This window comes from Grampus griseus, assembly GCF_964374135.1.
Source record: "Grampus griseus genome assembly, chromosome: 13".
NCBI lineage: Eukaryota > Metazoa > Chordata > Mammalia > Artiodactyla > Delphinidae > Grampus > Grampus griseus.
In genome coordinates this window covers 40,183,056-40,204,592 of record NC_139007.1, presented here as the reverse complement: position 1 = coordinate 40,204,592, position 21,537 = coordinate 40,183,056, and the positions used below count along the sequence as shown (strand labels likewise).

The 21,537-nt window shown below is 40.5% G+C and overlaps 1 protein-coding gene across 1 annotated transcript in view; it reads left to right on the top strand.

Moving 5' to 3' along the window:
- Positions 1-21,537, top strand: part of METTL24 (methyltransferase like 24) — a gene marked incomplete at its 5' end in the record, with an annotated part of 111,162 nt that overhangs the window by 31,297 nt on the left and 58,328 nt on the right. The window contains 3 exons of the mRNA XM_082668892.1: positions 3,015-3,113; positions 10,596-10,735; positions 19,693-19,921. Coding sequence (XP_082525018.1) covers positions 3,015-3,113; positions 10,596-10,735; positions 19,693-19,921 — 468 coding nt within the window. The remainder of the gene's footprint in view (positions 1-3,014; positions 3,114-10,595; positions 10,736-19,692; positions 19,922-21,537) is intronic.

Sequence of the window (21,537 nt, the reverse complement as noted above, 5' to 3'; positions counted from 1 at the left end):
AGATGACAAAGTTGTTTGTAACCTAGATATCATAATCTGTGTCTCTTGCATTATTTCAAGTAAACACTCTCCTCTAGGCTGGTCTACAACCAAATGAGAATCAAGTAGAGCAGGGGTCAGCAAACTACAGCCTTGCAGGCCTAATCCAGCCTGCTGGCTGTTTTTGTAAATGGAGTTTTATTGGAACACAGTCCTGACCATTTGTTTACTTACTGTCTTTGAGCTACAACAGGCGATGAGGAATTGCAACAGAAACTGTATGGCCTGCAAAGCCTAAAATATTTGCTGTTTGACCTCTTACAGAAAAAGTTTACAGATCCCTGATTTAGAGGAAAACCATAATGTGGGAACTTTATCATTTTCATCAAGACGCTCTTGGGCCAGGTGCCAGGGTACTTGTCAGGGTTCCACGACAATCATGTGGGGAGTTTTAAACCCCAGGGCTGGACAAGCTTGCATGCAGCATTGTGTTGCTGTGCTGACAGCAGCGGCAACCTGGGAAGACACTCTTTGTCATTAGACGCAAAAGGAGTGTGACCAAGCAAAACTAAGAGGTGTTTGTACTAAAGTGTGTCTATAATTTATGATTTCATAATTAAGTAATTTCCCAGAAAGAATGACTTTCCCTAACGTTTCAGCATTTCCCTGTCAAACTTATCTTGTATGTATCTGTCTCCCCCACCAGACTGTGAGCACCTCCCAGGAGCCTCCAGGTGTTGTTCCCACGTGTGCCGACCAGTGCCTGGCACAGAGTGGCTGATGCTCAATAAGTATTGTTTGACTGAATGCTAGTCAACAGCTAATTTAGAGAAGGAACAAAGAAATAGGGGGTGGGAGCCATTAACTGGGAAGATACATTACTTAATGTTCTCAGGCTCTCTGACTGGAGTCTCTTTGCCTACTCAACCTTCACAGAACAGGAACAGCTATACGAAAAGCCTGTTTCCCAAAAAAAGGTGCCCCTCAGGGCAGACTGACTACATAATTTGCAGGGCTCAGCACAGAATAAGAATGTGGAGGCTCTTGTTAAAAAATTATTAAGGGTGTCAGCACTGAGCCGAGCACAAGCCCTTCTAAGACTGTGCAGGTTGCGTGCCCATGAAACTGTCCCTGCCTTAAGGATTCCTGAGGAAAAGACAGCCTGTGGGAAATCAGTGAGGGTTTTTTCAGTCCAGAGGACTGCAGGGGTCTCCGCCACCGTAAGGCAGTGCAGACCTGACTAGCCAATAAGACTGTGGGTTCTCGGGACTTGGTGCAGTGATATGAGTCTCATAATGCCTAACCTGGAATAACGCCTTACCACTTACAGTGTCTGCATTTATCTCTGACCCTCGTGCCAGAGTGTACTCTTCTTCCCCAAGCTCACACACTTGGCTCCACACTGACTAACCTGCTTGCCCCCCGCTCTTCCTTGCTTTCCGTTTAACCTCAAGTAACCTAGGCCACCCCATTTAGGGGCAAAAAAACCATAAATGTACTAAAGTGCCTCAGGGCTAGCCTGTTTCGATATTTCTTTGTGGGTGACAGACTGTTCTTGCCATAATACCTGTCTTAGGCTATTCTGGCTGCCATAACAAAATACCACAGACTGGCTGGCTTACAAACAACAGAAATTTATTGCTCACAGTTCTGGAGGCTGGACGTTCAAGATTGGTGTGCCAGCGTGGTTGGGTTCTGGTGAGGGCCCTCTTCTGGGCTGCAGATGGCTGACTTCTCTCTGTGTCCTCACATGGTGTTAGGGCCTAGGGAGCTATGAGGAGTCTCTTTTAAAACAGCACTAATTCCATTCATGAAGGCTCCACCCTCATGACATGAGCACCTCCCCAAAGTCCTACCCCCTAACATCATCACACTGGGCATTAGGATTTCAACATAGGAATTTGGGGTGGGAGACAGACGTTCAGACCATTGCAATACCTGACTGGAGAACAATGTGTGTACATGAACAGTCCCTTTATATTGTCCCCAGAACCCTCCCCTGCCCCTTTCCTCACCTTAAAATGGGGTTTAGGGGCCCATCTTAACCACTCTGCAGGAACCCCTGTGCGCAGACCCCCAGAGTCTTTCCTGACGCTAGATGTTCACCCTGCCAGCTGCTGGGGCTTCTCCCTGCCCAGGCCCCTGCCCTTCCGCATCATACACTCTGGGCAGTACTCTGCCTTTGGGATCACAGTGAGCCTCCAGAGGTTTCCAGGTGGTGACAGCTGTAGGCGGGGAACTTGAGCTCTAGCAAGGATTTTATGACTAGTGCTTCCTTTTGATTGGAGGGGTCCCCATTTTTTATTCTTCTAGATCACCACTACTTTCCTCCAACCCTTCATCCATTCTACCCTTGCTGTAAAAGGGGGCTTAGGGTTCTGATCCCCCTGCTCCTGGGAGCTCCTCATGTCCTCAGCTGAAAGCTGGAGGTTGTCTCACAGTGCTAGAAGGCCACCCTTGCCAGCCGTGGTAGTGCCAGCTCCAGGGACTGTTGGCAGGTGCATGGTCCAGATGACAGGTGCACTGAGGTCTAGAACTCTGGGTGCCGCCCCCCGCTTGCTCGGGGGGAAGGTGCCCAAGCGCCCTGAGGATTCAGGCATTATGGGACCATGACAACAAAACTGGCCCCTAGGAGGCACCTATTTCTGAAGCTCTAAGCCTTGGAAACCATAGTAGGCAGGGGAGGTTTTCTCCACAACGGGGAGCGGCTCCGGGTAATACAAAGCCGCAGCTGAGAGAGCCTGACGGGGTCGAGTGGAGTTTGCCTTTGATCAGAAGCTCGAAACAGACATCCCCTCTAGCTTTTGCAGTCTCTTGCTTAATCTGGTAGCCGGGCTTTCTCAGGCCTCATTTGTCTCCCTGTGATTGATGTGGCCTTACCTATAGCAGCTCCGAACCAACTCCCTGCCGCAAAGTGCAGCCGTGTTTGTTTTGCAGGCGGCTAGTAGTCTTGCCTCCCTGATGCTCTGCATCCTGCCCACCCCCATCCCAAGCTCCTGATACCTTACACACTGACCTATGTTTTCTCCTTACAGGGTCCCCGGTGGCATATAGACCTCCAGCCTTGGGCAGGCCCTGCTCGGTCCCTGGATGAAGAAGCCTTGAGGTTCCTGAGATACATCAGCACCATTCAGGTTGTGTTTCAGGCACAAGTGGGTATGGAGACTCTGTAAAAGACGCTAATTGCCCCCTTAAAATTTTTATTTATTTATTTATTTTTGGCTGCGTCGGGTCTTAGTTGCGGTGCACAGGCTTCTCTCTAGTTGTGGTGCATGGGCTCTGTAGTTGTGGCGCACGGGCTTAGTTGCCCCATGGCATGTGGGATCTTAGTTCCCCAACCAGGGGTTGGACCCGAGTCCCCTGCATTGGAAGGCGGATTCTTAACCATTGGACCACCAGGGAAGTCCCACTAATTACTCCCTTTTAAAGAAGGCTGGGGAGTTTCTCAGTGCCTCCTGATAGGGACTTGATAGAGTTTCTGATGCCTAGCTGCTTAAATATATTCACTCACTTAGAGGCATATAATAGATGCCTTCCATCTGCTTCGGCATCTTATCCCTTCCAGGAGTATCGTCACCCTGAGATGTTTTAATGATTCATCCCGATGTGTTTTAAAGATCCACTTTAGAAAATTGTTTTGGAAAACCATGTGAAGCGACAGATTCGTGCCCATGAGTAGGCAGTCCAGTGTGTCACAAACCAAAACCATCATCTGGAGGTTCAAATTCCATTTTGTATTTGGAGAAGTCTGCCTTTTCGCTTTTCTGCCACAGAAGCTTGGCAGACAGGGATGCGTTAGGCCAGAGAGTAAAGGAGGCTTTGCAGGCAGCAGGAAGAGAAGCTACTGAATCCGAAGACTCTCTGTTCTTAAGGCACTTTAAATCATTACTGAGCACTGGCCTTCATTAGTGACTTAACACATTGTGGCAGCTCCTGCCCGGGCGACCCGAGCAGGCAGAGACCCTCCCTTAAGGAGAGTCTATGGCTCTTGACACATTAATCAGGAGGTTCCATTCTCAAGTAGCCTGATCTTGAGGAAAGAGAGACGGAAAAGAAAATCAAGGCCCGAGGGAAACTTCGCTCTGAACTGAGAGGTGCTAGTAAATTAGAAACTCAGACTGCCTGTGAAGCTGCAGCTGAGGAGGCTGCACTATGGAGCTGGTATGGCACTGGGGGTCCCTGGGTCCCTGGGTCTTTTGATCTCCCTTTGGCCCACTCGCTCTTGGCAACCCACTTCCCCTTCCAAACCTCACTGGCGGCCAAGCCCGTTTTTCATCCATGGGAGAGCATATATTTCTGGAATTTTAGAAGGCTAGTTTAGGGGTAAAAGAAAGTCCCATTTCTCATATGATGCAGTCAGACAACCAGGAATTTTAATATTTGTCACCTAGACATGGAAGTAAAAGCTTGTTGAATTCATCATGAGTGATGGGATGATAAATTGGTCCCTGTGCTTTACATAATTTCATCTTATTTTGCTGCTGCAAATTAATTTGGTGGACTCACAGACAATTAAAATACTGAAATTTTAATTTTATAGTTTGGTTTTACACGAAGAATAAGAAGCTGGATCTCTTAACTATGACTATAAGAAGCCCTTAAAAGCCCTAGAGAAAAATGAGAGGTGTTAAATTTATGAGTTGAATTTGAGAATTGTGAGCTTCACCCCCCAGTATAAATTGACCACATGAAAGCCTCTAAATTCTATTTTATATGTATTTTAGGTTAATGTTCTGTAACTTATAAAAGGCATGTTAACTTAGAAGAAGCTCTTGAGGCATGAAAGTGTTGTTTCAAGCCCCTCTTGGAGTTTTCCCATGAGTTATGGGCTGAGAGGGAAAAAATTCTTTAAAAAAAGCATCCTGTGATGTAGTTCAATGTTGTGACCCTGGGCAAGTTATTTTGCTTGTTTGGCTCTGGCTGTTCTGATCTTGAAAACGAAGAGATTGTATCAAATTATTTCTAAGGTTCCTCCCAGCTCCGTGAGCCTGTACTTTGTTAAGACTAGTGTAGAATTGTTATTAACCAAGTATTACTGAGCACCTACTATGTGCCAGGAGCATAGGCCTTGGGAATACAGTTTCTGCCCTCAAGTGGCTAACAAACTAGTCGGGAAGGTAGATAAATGGACATATAATTATTATTCAGCTTGATGAGTATAATAATAGAGAGTTGCTTGTTAAAGCTCGCTAGAAGACTTTTTCATCCTCTAGAAAGAACAAGATAAAGTTCCAGACCTCACAATTGCTTTGCAATCAGAGGTCATTTTACCCAGTTAAAGTCCTGTGCTTTTGTGTGCTTCCGAGTCACTAGACCAGCAGGTGGGAGCTCTTCAGAGATGACACTAACTGGTTTAATCAGAATCCTACTGACCAGTGCTCCCTCCCCCTCTCTATGTAATGCAGAGTTTTCGGCTGCTTTGGGAGCTTATGCCTCATTTAGAACTCATCTTGACAATGAAAGCCTGCAAAGCTGGCAGAATATTAGAGTCACTATTACCTAAAATTTTCACAGTTAGCAGTAGTGAGTCATAATGGGCAAGAGAAAAAAAAACCCTCTGTAGGTATTTAAGCAAATTCCACCTCCATCCTCTTACACTGCTTTTATATATATATATATATATATATATATATATTTCCCTCAAATCCGTGTTCAAGCTTGTACAGCAAGTCCTAGCATTTGATATGTTTTATCAGTTGATTTATTCATTCCTCAATTCAGCAGGCATTTGTTGAGTACCTGCTCTGTGTATGACGCTGTGCTAGGCACTGGCTGGGATGTCAAACCTGAATTAAATACTGCCCCCCCACCCCCGGCCCACAGTGATGAATGGCTAGGATGCAAGAGAGCTGTGTGTTCTCTAACAGGGTGGACAGATGGGGTGGGTAAACTTCCCCAGGCCAAAGGAGCTTGGGAACAGAAGCACAGAGCAAGGTATTTGGGTAGAGTGGGCATAACATCAAGCTCAGTTTTACTAGGTATTGTTTTCTAATGTGAAAGGCCATGGTTACATCTCTGAGTTCTGGAGTAGACGATACACTGCTGCTAACAAGAAACAGTTAAATCATAAACCCAGTGCTCTGTTCTAAAGGAAGGCTCCAGATCCAGCTTTTTATGGCAACCCCCGAACCATATGCCTTCAGGAAGCATGGCTTGCAGTATGAAATTAATCTAAGCAACAGTTGCTGTTTTAAAAAGAAAAAATACGTTTTAAAGTCAGTCTGTCTGTCTATCTAATCATCTACCCATCTAACTGATTGTGAGAATGACATAAGAACCTATGGACCTAGAGATTCAGATTTTACAAATCTTACAAACTGTTTTACAAGAAGTTTCTATTATATTTACTGCTACACACATGCACACACACACACAAACCAGGATAAAAGCAACAAAAATACAACTCTTCCCTTGATATTTTACCTTTCAAAATAATGTATTTCATTAACATACAGTTTGATTATTGAAGTAATTCTTGCCAAGTCCCCAAAATTTAAGGCCTCCCTTTGCCAGATTCTACTCATGGGTTGGCAGAAATGCTGTTCAGGCTTTTGGGATACAAAATGAAATGAAAATAAATTAGATCCCTTCAAGTTAAATAACTAAAAAGCATTTCAGAAAACACTTTTTCCTGGAGTCTATTTTCCTTTGTCCAGGCTTAATTCTGTTTATATGGCTAAAATTACAAGGGGAATTAGAGAGAGGGAGAAAAAAAACCATAATTCCCTAAGTTAGAACTTAGCTAGGAGTTACTGCCTTCGCTGATTTTGCTCACAAGAGAGTTCATTGAAGCCCTGGCCATAAATCTTAACAAGAAAGTTTGAAAAATCAATATTTAATTAATTTTTAGGAGCTGAATTTTACTGAGTCCTTACTCCTAGTTGTTTTCAAAAGCTAATGTATATTAATGAGATGGTTAATAAATGGTTAAAATGGAAAAACTTCTGTGTTCTATTTTTGAGCTAGGAGAGGAAAGGGGAACATTAGCAGAGATTGAATGGAAAAGAATGTTTTTCCAGTAGGGATATCTGTGCAAGATGAAGTCTGTGGAAGAAGAAGAAATGCTTAAAGTGTTAACTTTAGTAGAATAAAACCCCACTCCTCAAGGTTCAGTGGAGGAGCAGCTGAACCTCAAAGCCCTCTATCTTGACTTAGCGGACTCTTGGGGGCCTCTGGCTAATTGTAGGGGCCGCCTCTCTGGCCCTTTGCTAGGGGTGAGGTTGGAGAGGCTGCTGTTTTCAGTTGAAAGCTCTGGCCCAAGTGTAGCCTCTTCCCTTAATTTGCTAAGGCACAGGTGAGGCCAGGCTGGAACATTTCAGTGGGACTTTACAAAAGGCTGCCAGGAAACTCACAGGACCACCTGCGTAACAATCACCTGGGGGAGCTTATTAAAATGCATGTTCACGTGCATCGGCCTCAAAGATTCTGATTTTATAGAATGGAGTGGGACTCAAGAATTTGCATTTTTAAGTACTCCCACATCCATCAGAATGTAGGTGGGCCACACCTTGAGAAACGCAGTGGGAGAGGCTAGAGTTAGGTTTAAATGGTGTTGGGAGGGTTCTATGAACAAGTACCTGCGAATGTCAGTCTCCTGATCTGTCTTTTGGAGGCTCTTAGGGAGAGTACATACAAAGAAACAATAGCAAATCATCATACCATTTTAATAAATAAATAAATCATCATACCACTTTAATAAAAATACCCCCAGGAAGCTGCCCTAGAACAAAAGGTTCAGTCTTACTAGATCCAGGCACGTCTTTGGGGCCCACCAAACTGCCTGGGCTTAACTAACTGCCTGCAGGAGCCAGGGCGTGGAACCAAGTTCCAGTGAAGGTTGAAGGCATCATAATCTACCTACTAGTGAAAACCAGCCAGATGAACATTGAGCTTTGACTAATTAGATTAGCAGCTTCTCCTTTGGGTGGGTGAGTGGAGGCAAGAAGTGGGCAGGCAGAGGCATAATTTCCATTTATTTGTGGGAGAATCGTAGGAAATGAATTATACAAATTAACATGTTGATGGATCCAGTTAATAAGTGTGTTCTGTACTAGTTGCTTGAGAGAAGATTCAATTCCATTTTCTATTATCACTTTTTTCTTTAAACCATGGTTGTGGATAGAGAAGTATTGAGAGCAAGATACTGGGTTGAGGATGTTGACAAAAATTAATCAATAGTGAATCTGAGAAAGAAATGGAAAATTTTATTCAGGCCAAACTGAGGATTATTACCTGGGAGATGGTCTCTCAGCTCTGAGGACTGTTCTGAGGAGGTTGGGGGGAGGTTAGTAGATACATGATTTTGACAAAGGGGTCCGTGCAATCAATAACACATCTTGGTAGAAAGTTACTATTAATAGCAAGGAACAGGTATCTTAGTTAATAGTTATAGTGCTTTTCTAAGTATGGGCAGATGCAAGAAACAGGATTCATACATTTTCCCCTGAAAATGTCTAACTATCTGAAGGCCTATTCTGCCAGTTTTTCCAGAGCACAGAATGTCTCATCCTGATTTTTGCCCTGAATTCCTTTCAGGGTGTACTGTAGGTCAGTGACTGCAGTGGCTAATGAGATTCTTGTAGAACTAGGTGGTGGGCAACATTCTTTATTCTACAATCCCCTCCCTTTTGGTCTTAATTCTGACCAAGGTTTGGGAGGCATTTCATGATCAATTTGTCTCAGGGCACTAGGAATGCTCATTCCCAGGTCAGTCAAGGATTGCATTGATAGGCTACTTAATGTGCTATTACTGGACTTGGCCCTGTTAAGTATAGTCAAAAGCCTCTGGACCATCTGTCTTTCTAGTCTGTTATGGTCTAGGAAATGCTTGCTCTTGTTGCTTCTCATGTCCAAAGTTACACTATTACAATCTTTGATCTTACAGGACTATATATTTGGTTAGTTGTTTCAAGTCATCTAATCATCATTAATTTTATTGAAGGCTCCATCACACATATGGTAGTACTACAAGAAACAGTTATCTTGCAAAATAGGCAGACTGCAAGTAATACAGCTAGTAACATTAATAAGGTCCTAAGTAAGTATTTAAGCTAAGAATTTCCATTAGTTGAGGCCCAGTATCTCCCCAGGTCATCTGACCCAGTCTGTTCTGCACCAGTCTCTTATCTTTAAGGGGAAAGATGTATTTGCATTGTACATAAAGTTCACCAAAGATGTCTGCACATACAAGGCGTGTGGTGGGTTATAAAATTTCATGTTTAAATTTTTCTTGCCTTAAAATGTCAGTTTTTATTTCATCAAAAGAAAAGAACAGATAAATATTTAGGATTTCACTTTTTAAGCTTTCCTATAAAATGTCCAGATTCTAGCAGAAGGCTCTCTCTCAGTCACTGATAGATAGTGCCAGGATAATTTTGCCAGGCCAGCCCTAGATTACAGCAAGAATAAGGGAGATGCTGGCTCCATGTAATATGCTCTTTTCAGATTAACATTTTGGAAAATCAGTTAAATAAAAGGATTGGGCAAGTCTGGAGTACCTTCTTAAGAAGAAAATTGTCCTGTTATGTTTTCTAATGCATTAAAGCAATGAACCTCAAAACATCCTTTGCATCTGGAGTGGTCTGTTGTCTGTGATGTGACAGCAAAAGCTGCTGCATGATTCATGGAGCATCATGACGACTGTGAGAGTTTTGAGGGATTAGGCGGAAATACTGTTGCTCAGTAAGATAAATACCTTGGCCACAGAACTTGTTTTCTTTGGTTCCAACAGCCTCAGTTGTGCACACAGTGCCAGCCTCCAACACAAGTCAGAATTCCTCACTAAGTATGTTTACTTAATGTGCATTTGAAATTAGAGACTGGCTTCCTTCCACTTGACTTAGATACATGTTCCTTTTGGTTTTCTTATCTAATTTTGATGGATGAGTTAAGAGAGTTGCTTTGGCTAGCTCTGGAAAACCTCCTTCCTGGCTGGGGCTCTTGCCCTTTCCCCCCAGGAGGAATTTCAGTGGACCAGTGTAACCCAGAGAGTACTGTTTTGTTAGTAGGAACTATGCATTAGTCTCACTTGACCCCATGCTGTTTACCTTGGTTAACACGTGCTTGGTCAGACCATGGTGGCCCGACCGTATCTGCCTGAGATAAAGAGTAGATAATCTTGTATCCTTCAAAGATCTATGCTCTTGGTCATATCTCACAATTTCTAATAGGAATGCTGTGGGTAACAGACCTCTGTGGTTTGGGAGCACTGTTCTCCATGTCTGGAATGCCCTTCTTGGTCTCAGCCTCTTAGTCAACTTCTGTTCCTCCTCCAAGACTGACATACCTCTGTAGAGCTTTCCTGACTTTTCCTCCCTGCCTTCCTTGCTCCTGATTTGTTCTCCCCTGTATACTCCATGCACAAGGCTATAGCAGTTCTTAACTTCCCTTCAAACCTGCCTCTAGTCTCCACGAGGTTACTTATAATCTAGTATTTGGAATTCCTCCAAACATTTTACAGCAGTCTTGTAATTCCCTGGGGAGGGGAGTAGTTATCAGTGGAGAAGGACATAACTCTCCCGTTACGGTTTTCAGGGACTGGGAAAGCAGTTAAATCTCTACCTACCATCTATCACCCGGTGCTTTAAATTATTCACATTGATTTCCAATCCTTACAGATTGCGTGTGATCACGTGAGCACAGACAGCCTGGCTACTGACTCCAGCCCTTCAAAAAAGCCCTGGTCTGTCTGTCTTGATGACAGGTTTGGCTTAGGTCATCAAATTCGCAACAAGCAGTGCCGCCTCTATTCTTTAGGGTAAGTACATTTTACAGCAGAAAACAAAAAACGCTCCTGCAGGCAGCCAACGCTTTTTCAGCAACACAAATTATGAATGGTTGCAGGGTATAACGGGTGCTATGCTTCTTCTCCTGCCATCATTTCAGACTCATCTCTCTGTTATGTAACTGTGGGCACTTGCAGAGCACCAGTGGCCAGGGCCACTTTCTCTCCCATTCTGTTGGTAGTAAGTTGACAACTTCCATTTTCAGCATGATGATGATCCTCTTGGTGAAGCCGATGATTCTCAGCTAGAATTAGAGCATTCTTACTAGAAACAGAAAAGTATTAAGAATGCACCTAGAAAAAAAAGGAACAGTGAGTATGTTAGAAATTTTATGCTCAGTTATGATGAGTGACCCAAGACAAATGGCCACTGTTGGATTTTTATGTTTTATGTTTATTTTATGTTCAATGCCAATGGTAAATCTGTGTGTACTTTTACACTGTAAAAAGAAAGAAGAGGGAACTCCTATGAAAATAATGAGATTTTGTCAAAACTGTGGGAAGTTATTGATATTCAGTTATTCAGGCTGAAAATGACCTAAATGTACGCATAGATATAGAGAGCTTTTTGTAAAAGGGTGAATATAAAATAATGAGATTATATAAAAAATATACGAAACGCATCAGTATTCATATAAACAGTCCCGAGAATTTTCAAATTATATGTGTCTCAAAAAAAAGGTAGGAGAGGGTTATTTTTGTTTGGAATACTCTGTTGCATCGACTCTAGAAGCTGTGTGGTTAGGTTCTCAGGCAAGATCCCTGGAGTCCTTTACAAAATACTGGGGACCCTCACAAGTGTCCTCTGCTTGTTCCTCACCGATAGGTTTCATCTCCTCTATGATTTACATTCAGGCTCATGAGTGACAGCTGCCACCCAGAATCCTAAATGATAAGGGTTCAGAGCTGATTTTTGGGTGCTGTGAAGACCCACCAAAAGGTGCTAACGCACGGAGGATCACGAGCGTTGTCAAACTTCACCAAACAAGAATTCTTAGAGTCATTGTGGATTAAAACAAAAGCAAAAACAACAAGTTTGAAATAAGTTTCAGGATAATGGACACATTCTTCTGTGGGTTAAATGAAGAGCCATGGTATATTATCAGTGGAGCGTGGTACACGGTAGGCACTAAATATATATTTGCTACATAAAGATTGCTTGAGGCAAGAAGACTAAAGAGGGAAGCTGGTTCTGCCATGGTTTAAACTAGGAGCCTGAAGATTAGGAAATGAGTTGCTTAGCCAGTTGATTAGAACAGAGCTCTTTTTCTGGGAACCCACCAGCTATGATGCAAGATTGTATAAAGAATGGGAACTTGTGAGAGTCGAAAGTTTATTTTATATCATATTAACAATGTATGAAAATAGGTCATAAAAATAATTGCACAGTACTACATGCAAATTAGAGATCTCAGCTTGGTCCTGTTTTCTTGCTCCAAACTGCCTTTATGTTTTGGTTAATATTTTACACCCCGGAATAATTTCATTTAAAGCATACAACTGTGTAAAACAAAACTGTGAAAGCTGTTTTGGGGGAAATTTTTCACGTTCCTTTTTGCTTTCCTTATACTTCAGAGCCATTAGATGAAGTGGTTCTGCTGTGAGATTTCAGATTATTACATGTAAAAAGGTAGTTTCTTATTTTCATTTAAATGTTCACTATTCAAAATCAACTTTGTAAAGAGCAGATAGGAGCAGTTGAATTCCACTGGGAAAAGAAGTGAATAGATTTTAAGTGCCAACATTTGATTTAAAACCTAACAATGCTTAATTGAAAACTGGAAACTAAAGAAAATATTTCTTATGTCCTAAAAAAGGATGCTTTGGATTGTGGATGTTTATGTTGATTGTCCTGTTACTCAGGATTGAGAATCTTCTCAGGTGAATTGCTTGCTTCAGGGGCAGGTAAATAGCCAACTGACAACACCTCAATTGATGCTGAGGGAAGAAGTGGTGGTCCTGAGGTGCAAGCATTTAGGCGTGTTGGGATAGCTGTGAGATGGGTGGGGAGGGCAGGTGGCAGGTGGGTCACGGGGCACCCACATCCAGGCAGTATGTGCTCCAAACCTCAGGGCTGTGGCAGCCATTCCTATCCTGAGCATAACGAATGAAGCTGCAACGGAGGGGTGAGGAGGGGTGGTGGCCTTCTGGGGGTGAGAGGAAGAAGGGATCTGAGGATATACTGATCAGAAAGCAGAGGCTGAATGCCCTCCTTCTGATCCATGTCCTACCTTTCTTCCACTCCCAAGAACTGAAGCAGCCGTCACCTCTACCTTCTCTCTGATGTCTGAAATTTCTTTACTAAGAATCAAAGCTTTTTATTCTGTAGTTAATGTAAAAGACCTTTTTCTAGGAGAGTATACTCTGAGTAAAGTTCAGTTGAAAATTTAAAGAAGCTCCTTTTCAATTTTGAAAAGGGATAGAATAGACCAATTAAGATAGGGGAAGGCACTGAAAAGGAAGGTTATGTTACGGAGAAAGAGAAAGAGAAGAGATAGGAGGAGAGGATGTGGGTTCACATGATGATATTTTGTCTACTGCATGGCTTTAGATGGGGCCTGCCCTGAAAGTCTTTTTGTGTGTGAGGTGGAGGGGTGATGGTGGGGAGATGGGGTGGGGATGAGGGTGGTAGCTAAAGTGCATTGGGAAAATCATCTTTTTATCCTTCATGTCAAAGATTATATTTCAGGGGTAGGAGTGGGAATAGAAGAGAAAACTTGAGAAGGGATAATACATAGGTAAATCTTTTTCAGCTCTCCTTTAGTTCTCTGACATGTTAATACCACTTGGTTTGAAGACAGATTCTCAATGTGAGACAGAAGAAAATTTGATACTGATACATGGTTAGGCAACAAGAGCCAATATCTTAGGCAGAAAATCTGGGACTTCTGGTTGCCCTGAGCATTTCAAGAGGAATGAATGAGCTTCAGAGCCAAAATTTTTATCTTTTAATAGTTTAATTAGCACAGCAGGAGCTCATATTCTTTTTTTTTTTTTTGTGGTACGCGGGCCTCTCACTGTTGTGGCCTTTACCGTTGCGGAGCACAGGCTCTGGACGCGCAGGCTCAGCGGCCATGGCTCACGGGCCAAGCCGCTCTGCGGCATGTGGTATCTTCCCAGACCAGGGCACAAACCTGCGTCCCCTGCATCGGCAGGTGGACTCTCAACCACTGCGCCACCAGGGAAGCCCAGGAGCTCATATTCTATATGAATGAGGAATCAGAAAATCATGGACCCAAGGACCCTTTTTAGACAATTTTTTTCCTAATCACTCTCCCCATGAAATTTTAATACTATAGATACACCGTATATCTATTTATGTAACATATGTATTATCTATGCTTTAGACATAAAAACAAGAAGATTTTTTTTGGCCCTCAAGAATCAATTTTTGCCTGCTTAGGTGTGATATCATCCCTGTTAAGAATATATTTTAGATGAAGTCTTGTCGTTTTATGCAATGTTATTTAATAAAAATTAATAATTATAAAATATTTTAATCCACTCTTCAATGTCATTTATGCTTTGGAAAACCTATTTCTCCTTCTCTAGTAGTTGGCAGTTTACAGATCTAGATAATTATTTGGCCAGATTCTCTGGTTCCTGCTAGGATGAGGAATGGACGACTGAAACTCCTCCTGGGAAAAACACTAATTGTCTTACTTCTTCCAACCTTTCTGTCTTCAGTGATGAGAGTTAAAAACTTTCCCTGTATCTGCTCTGATTTTATTTTTTTAAACAGCTTTAAATTGAGGTATAATTCACATAACACACAATTCATCCATTTAAAGGGTACAGTTCAATGGTTTTTAGTCACCACAGTCAATTTTAGAACATTATCATCACCGCAAGAAAGAAGGCCTGTACCCAGTAGCACTGACTCTCAATTCCCTCCAACCCTCTTTCAGCTCTTTGTCTCCCAGTCCTAGGCAACCACTAATCTACTTTCTGTCTCTATAGATTCACCTATTCTGGACATTTCAGATAAATGAAAGCATATAATATGTGGTGTTTTGACTAGCTTTTTCACTTAGCATAATGCTTTCAGGGTTCATCCGTGTTGTAATATGTATCATTACTTCATTCCTTTTTACTGCCAAATAATATTCCATTGTATGGATATACCACATTTTATTTATTCATTCATCAGCTGATAGACATTTGGGTTGTTTCCACTTTTTTGGCTACTATGAATAATATTATTATGAACAGTCATGTATGAGTTTTTGTGTGGACATATGTTTTCATTTCTCTTGGTTATATACCATTTTATGTTCCCACCAGCAATGTATGAGGGTTTCAATTTCTCCACATTGTCATCAACACTTACTATTATTGGTCTTTTTGATTATAGCCATCCTAGTAGATGTGAAATGGTATCTCATTATAGTTTTATTTTGTTTCTCCCTACTGGCTAACGATCTTGAGCATCTCTTCATGTGTTTATACTCTGAGCTTTTGCTTCTTAGGGAACATAAAGGATAGTCACCTCAATACTCTTGGAAATATTTTAAAAGAATAACCAAGGACTTGAAACAGTGCCACATCCATCCCTTCTACTCTTCAGTAACACTAAAGGGGATGCAGTTGCCAGCACTGTAGCTAGTTCAAGGGACACTTTTATACAACATGGGAAAGGCATTTGCTCTCTCAAGAACCTTTACTTATCTGCTGCATAATCATTATAGTGATTAGGCGTGGTGCCCCCTAGAGTTGTTTAGTGCACATCCTGCACACCCACACTTAGGGATCCTAGTTGTTGCTTTCTGAGACATCAGGAGAGGAGGGCAAAAATGGTTACTCTGTTATTCTACTACCTTTGGCTGTTTAGTCCTGTTATCTGCCCCCTTCCTATTTCTTCAACAAATCCCTCAGATTTGATGACCTTTCTGTACTGAAGAGTTTTTGTGATCTCAAACCTCTCCATTAACATATACAGCGTAATATTTATAAGCATGAGTTATATAATTTATCTCTCTGCCACATAGAAGGGTAGGTTACAGTCTTCATGAAGGCTTATACCTTTGAATATATGTATTAACAGCTTAACTATTTCAAAAATGGGTTATAGTAGAAATTGCTAATTGTCCCCCAGTATTCATTCTTCCATTCTTCTTTGGTAATGGAACTCCTGAGTTTAGCAGGGCACGTGGCCACCTTGCCAAAGATTGCATATTCTAGCCTTCCTTGCAGCTACAAGTGGCCATATGACTAACTTTGAGCAATGTGATATGAGTGCAAGTGATGTGTGCAATTTCTAGGCCATGCACCTAGGAGGAAAGGATGTGACCTTCACCTCCCTTTTTACTTTTCTTGATGGCTGGAATGCAGTTGTGATGGCAGGAACTGGAACAACTGTCTTAGACTTTGAGGTAAAAGCCATATGATCATGATCTATATATATGTATATATATAGATACAGATAGACAGATAATTTCTATAAAGTAAAATTTTCTACAGCGAATTCTCTTTCCAGTTAAATAAGTGCAGAAAATAGTTTCCTTATAGACTAAATAGATTTTTGCTATAAAAAGAATTTTCTTTTACTTAATTTATTGTAGTTATTTGTTCAAAGATCTTTCTTCTTTACTACTTCTGAGTTTCTTCAGATCAAGGATCATGTTTAATTTATCTGTCTCTGGTGTCTAGGGTACTGCCTTGAACATATAAAGTGCTCTGTAAATATTTATTAATAAATATGAATAAGTCAGTGAAATGTAGCCCATTCCATGCTGTGTTGGATATTGTACTGTATATTCTGGGAATTCCAGACCCTACCTAATAGTTTTCTTTTACTTAGTGCAGCATTTTGTGGGTTTGTCTGTCATCATTCATCTATCTCCTCAGCACTAGGGATATAGAAATAAGCAAGATTGACACAGCCCTTTACTTCATGGAGCTTTACTATCTAGTAGCTGACAGTTTCCTAGATCCCTAAGTTCACAAATATTCCTTCCATGATTCTGTGTCCTACCCTTACTTGCAGTGAGGTAGAGTGTAAAGAGCACATGCTTTGGAACTACCTGGATTGGATTTGAGTCCTGATTTTACCCCTTTGGGCCACTTTTTGCAACACTTACGTATATTAAATTTGTTCTTCCTGTTGCTTTTTACACCTACCACAAACTTGACTAATTTAAACTAAGTGTGAAGAAGTAGCAATACCATTTTGAATAAATGAAAGTAAGAATTACAGACCTTGATTAAATAAATGTAGTTTATTACTTTCTAATACAGTACATATTATACATTTAGATTAAATGGATTTTGTTTAGTAAAAGCATAACAGAAAATTTACAAATTTCAGTAGTTTCATGTTATTTAGTGTATCATACAGAATAGTTCCCCTTCATCTAATGATTAACTTATATATGTGTATGTGTACTTATGATATTTCTAATAGAGAATCCTTGTACATGTGTAGAAAATCTCTGGAAGGATACACAAAAAATTGCTAACTGATTATCTCTGGAAATTGATGGCTAAAATTCTCGTGGTAGGAAACTTTTTGTTTTATATACTTATATACAACTTTAACTTTTTCTAAGTGTGTTTGTTATTTTTTTAATTGTAAGAAGCTAGTTTAAATTGAAAACATATCAATACATAATATAGTACCTTACTAAAAAAACTAGTTACACAGCTGTTATGTGGTTAATTCTTAAAAATTTCTGAGGGCTTGATTAAAATACATACATGTTTTACAGTGGAAAGTGTTTTCTTGAAATTATATTTTGAAAATTCATGGAGAAATCATTCACTTTTTTACATAGAAAATTTATATGGAAATTGTATTTAATGAGTACTTATTTGACTAGTGTTTTGTTCTCTTAGTAAAGCTACAGGACTGCCATTTTTCCACTGGGTTCCATGTTTCCATGATAACACAGGTTTTGCTCATCTAAATTTCAAAAAACTTTTTTTTTGGCCATGACACACGGCTTGCGAGATCTTAGTTCCCCGATCAGGGATCAAACCCAGGCCCTTGCAGTGAAAGTGTGGAGTCCTGACTATTAGACTGCCAGGGAATTCCCTAAATTTCAACAAATTCAATTAAGTGAAAAATCTCTTGGGACAGGTGAGTTCTATAACATTCTGATCTATAAAGAAATAAATCTGTGTACTAAAAAGTGCTTTGCAGCGTCTACTGCAACTCTTAGATATACATTTAATGCCAGGTTTATCAGTTAGCTGTTGCTATGTAACAAGTCACTCTAAAACTCAGTAGCTTAAAACCATTATTTATTGTTGCTCACATGTCTGCAGATCAGCTGAGCTTCAGTTGATCCACGTCAGGCTCAGCTGAGAGACTTTACTTCAGGCTGAGGTGGCTAAGGGCAGCTGTGTGTTTCATAGAAGGCCAGTGGATTGTCTGGGACACCTCTGCTCCTCATGTCTTTTAGTTTCCTGAGACCAGCAAGCTATCCAGGGTATGTTTTTGTCACAATAATAGTACAAAAGAGTGAACCATTGTTCATTCTTGAAGTGCTCGAAGCCTAGGATCAGGACTGGTATCATGTCCCTTTCTTCCAAAAAGCAAGTCACGTAGCCAAGCCAAAAAATGAAGGGACAGGAAAGGACACTCCATACGTGATGAGCATGGCAGTAGTGTGGATGAAGGGGTGAAGAGTTAGGGCCAGCAAGTCAATCTGCAACACCAGATTAGATAATGAACAAATTGGGGGAAAGCTTGGATAGAGATTACAATGGTCTGAGCTGTGTGGGTTCAATAGGAGGTTGAAAATAGGAAACAGGATCTCTTGGGTAGAAGGAATGGGAATGTTTGTGAGAAGAGTGCTGAATCTTTTTCTAGCCAAAAGTGTCAAGAGAATTACAGCTGAAGAATAGCAGAGGGCTAACATGACATGGGTCCGGTGAGATTAAAAGAATGTAGTGGGAGTGAAGGGAGAGAACAAGGCAAACAGAATATTAAGAATGTTTAGGTGGAAGATCTCTGTAGTGAAGACTTACTTTAGTTAACTAAATTGTTACCCAATAAGCTTGTATATTTCCAAATTATAAAATAGTCTGTAATAGTAGAGTCTAAGAGGATGAAGCATTTCTGCCCTGGGTTCAGGTTTGGCCAATGCATTATAGATACTCTGGGATTTTGGTATCTTTAAGCACATCTAATTATAGTATTTGGGGCAGAAAAGTCATAATCACCTTTTTTTTAAAAAAAATCATCTTCTCTTGGTTAATTTCATGTTTTTTCATTCAAAATGATGCTTTAATCAAAGTTATGAATCTTATATCACCAAGTAAGGAATATTTATGAGTAAATTAAAAATTTGTAACTATGAATATTCCACAATATGTGTTACCTAACTGGGTACTTAAGTACAACTAATTCATGATTTCTACCCCCTGCTGATGTGAATTTAGGTGATATACCTCTTGCTTCTTGAGTACTAGATCCAGTAGAACCACATACGTCTGCCTTTTTTCTTTAACTGTACTATTTAAAATGCACTCCGTTCTTAAGAAAACAGCTGTTGTCTTTAAGTCAAACTGCATGCACAGCGCCATAGCCATGCACCTCTCCCTAAGGGAACTGTTGCTCAGACTTATATTTTTGACATATTCTGAGAAAATCTCTTAAGACGACTAGATAGTCTTCTTTGTTTCATTGCTACTATAATTTATATCTTTTTTTAAAAAATCGATTTGATATGCTTCTACATGTTTGAACATGTGGTTCTCTGGTCTGCATTTAGCACATAATTTCTCTCCTTTCTTTTATCCAGCTTTTAGCTTTAATGCTTTTTGTGAAGGAAAGTTTATGGAATGTGTACAACAAGCCATGTGTTAAAACAGGAGAAGGCTTGATATGACTAAGAAAATTGACCTTGGCACTGTCATTTTTGTCAATACAACACTTTTGCTCCATATATTTTTTTGTTGTTGATTTTCATCCTCTTTCTTTACAGGCTGGGAAGTGATGATACCCATTTTGAGGTCAGCATGGCCAATGATGGATGTGAAGTGCATCGTTTTGATCCTACTGTTAAATCAGCTCATGTTCTGGAGAGTGAGCGTTTTTGGTATCACCGCTTGTCCGTCGACTGGCGGGACTCCCATCCAGCTGTTGCTGCCCGAAAACCATATAGCAACACCAGAAAACTGAGAACCATTTTGAATGAATTTGGGCATCACAAGGTCAGATTTTTCATTTGATTTCATAGTTAAAGTGAACAAACTCATAAGATTTTTTTTTTTTTAATGCAAACCAAGGATTGGATAGTTGAAGGTCCAGTTTTAACCTTACTGATCACTTATCATTATTTATTGAGTCAGCTCTGTAGATATAACGTTTGGGCAAGGATAGAGATTTTAAATTGATTTCAAGATTTTAGTTGCTGTTGAGTAGTGCTAAGGTTTTGACCAAGACTGGGCAAGGAGAGTAAGAAACTTACTCTGGTGTGGGCTCAAGAGTACCATTTCCATTTGGGAATTGATTTTAAATTTCCAGACAGAGCAAACTACTTATGTCAGCTTCAAATACAAAAAGTAATCAGAACCAGGTTTGTGTTTGATAAGAGATCGCTTGTTTCTCACTGTTGTAACAATGATTTTGAGTCTCTTAAAGGTCAGAAGATACATGTAGCTTTGATTAAAATGTACTTTGTAAAATTGAATGGACATTATATGTATTGCAACTGATACAATTATGTCAAAAGACGTCAAATCTCTACAAATATTTTATTGTGAATGGATAGCAAAAGGAAACTCAGTCTTTGAACTGCATGTTTTGAAAGCAATTTTTAGATGTGACTAATTGCATTCTGTAGGTAGATACTAGAGAAATTCTCCTGAGTGTAGTTGTCTTGCCTTTGATTACCAGCTCTTCTTGGGCTTGGCCTATCTTGGCCTATTATTCCCAGCCAGAGATGACATGTAATTTAGGACATGCCAGAATGGGTGTTCCTGAGATACAGTGTACATGGAACTCAATTTTAAATCTGAGTTGGCTGCTTGATCTTTAATAAAAAGACTTTTCCTCTGCACTGTTCTTTTTGCTCCCCCTCCCCCTCCTCCCCTTCCTCCCCTTCCTCCTCCTCTTCTTCCTTTTAAAAAAAAAAATCCAAAAACAGAAAACAAAAACTTCCTTTAATTGGACAACAGGAACTTCTTCAAGAACAACTTCAAAGAATTTGGTGTTCTTTTAACATGTGTTTTGAATTTTGTATTTATTTTGATTTGTATTTTGACTTGCCATTCAGAGTAACTAGCATTTAATAGTTAGGAGCCTTAATGAAACTCGTATAGGGGTTTTTGCGTAAAATCTTTGAACAGAACCCAAAGAAGTGAGAGCATTTTTTCAGAATATTGTTTTGTTTTTGCTGCATGTTACCTTCATAGACATGTTTTTTGTAGCTGAAAATTACAGGCTTGACCCTTTTAGCATGTCAACTCTAGGTTATTCAAAGAGCTAACTACTGATTCCTTGTGTTCATTTAGGAGTCTTGCTGCTCCCCCTTAATGCTCTTTACATCCTGGCCCTCCACCCCCATTCTTCAAAGAAAAGACTGAGTAGAGAAAAGAGGTGAAAAACACAAAGCCATTTTGCTTTTATTGGATAATATTTTAGCCAAAGATTTGGAAAATGTGAGGATAAAATTGACTTTGAAAAATGATCTGTGGATATAATTTATCTGTGCCACATTTCATATGAAAAACGTATTTTCAGATAACCAGGTAGGCACCTGAATTGTGCTTGTTTAATTAACTCCATGGGAGCTGCAGTGGGCGAACCTTTATGCTGTAGCTGAAGC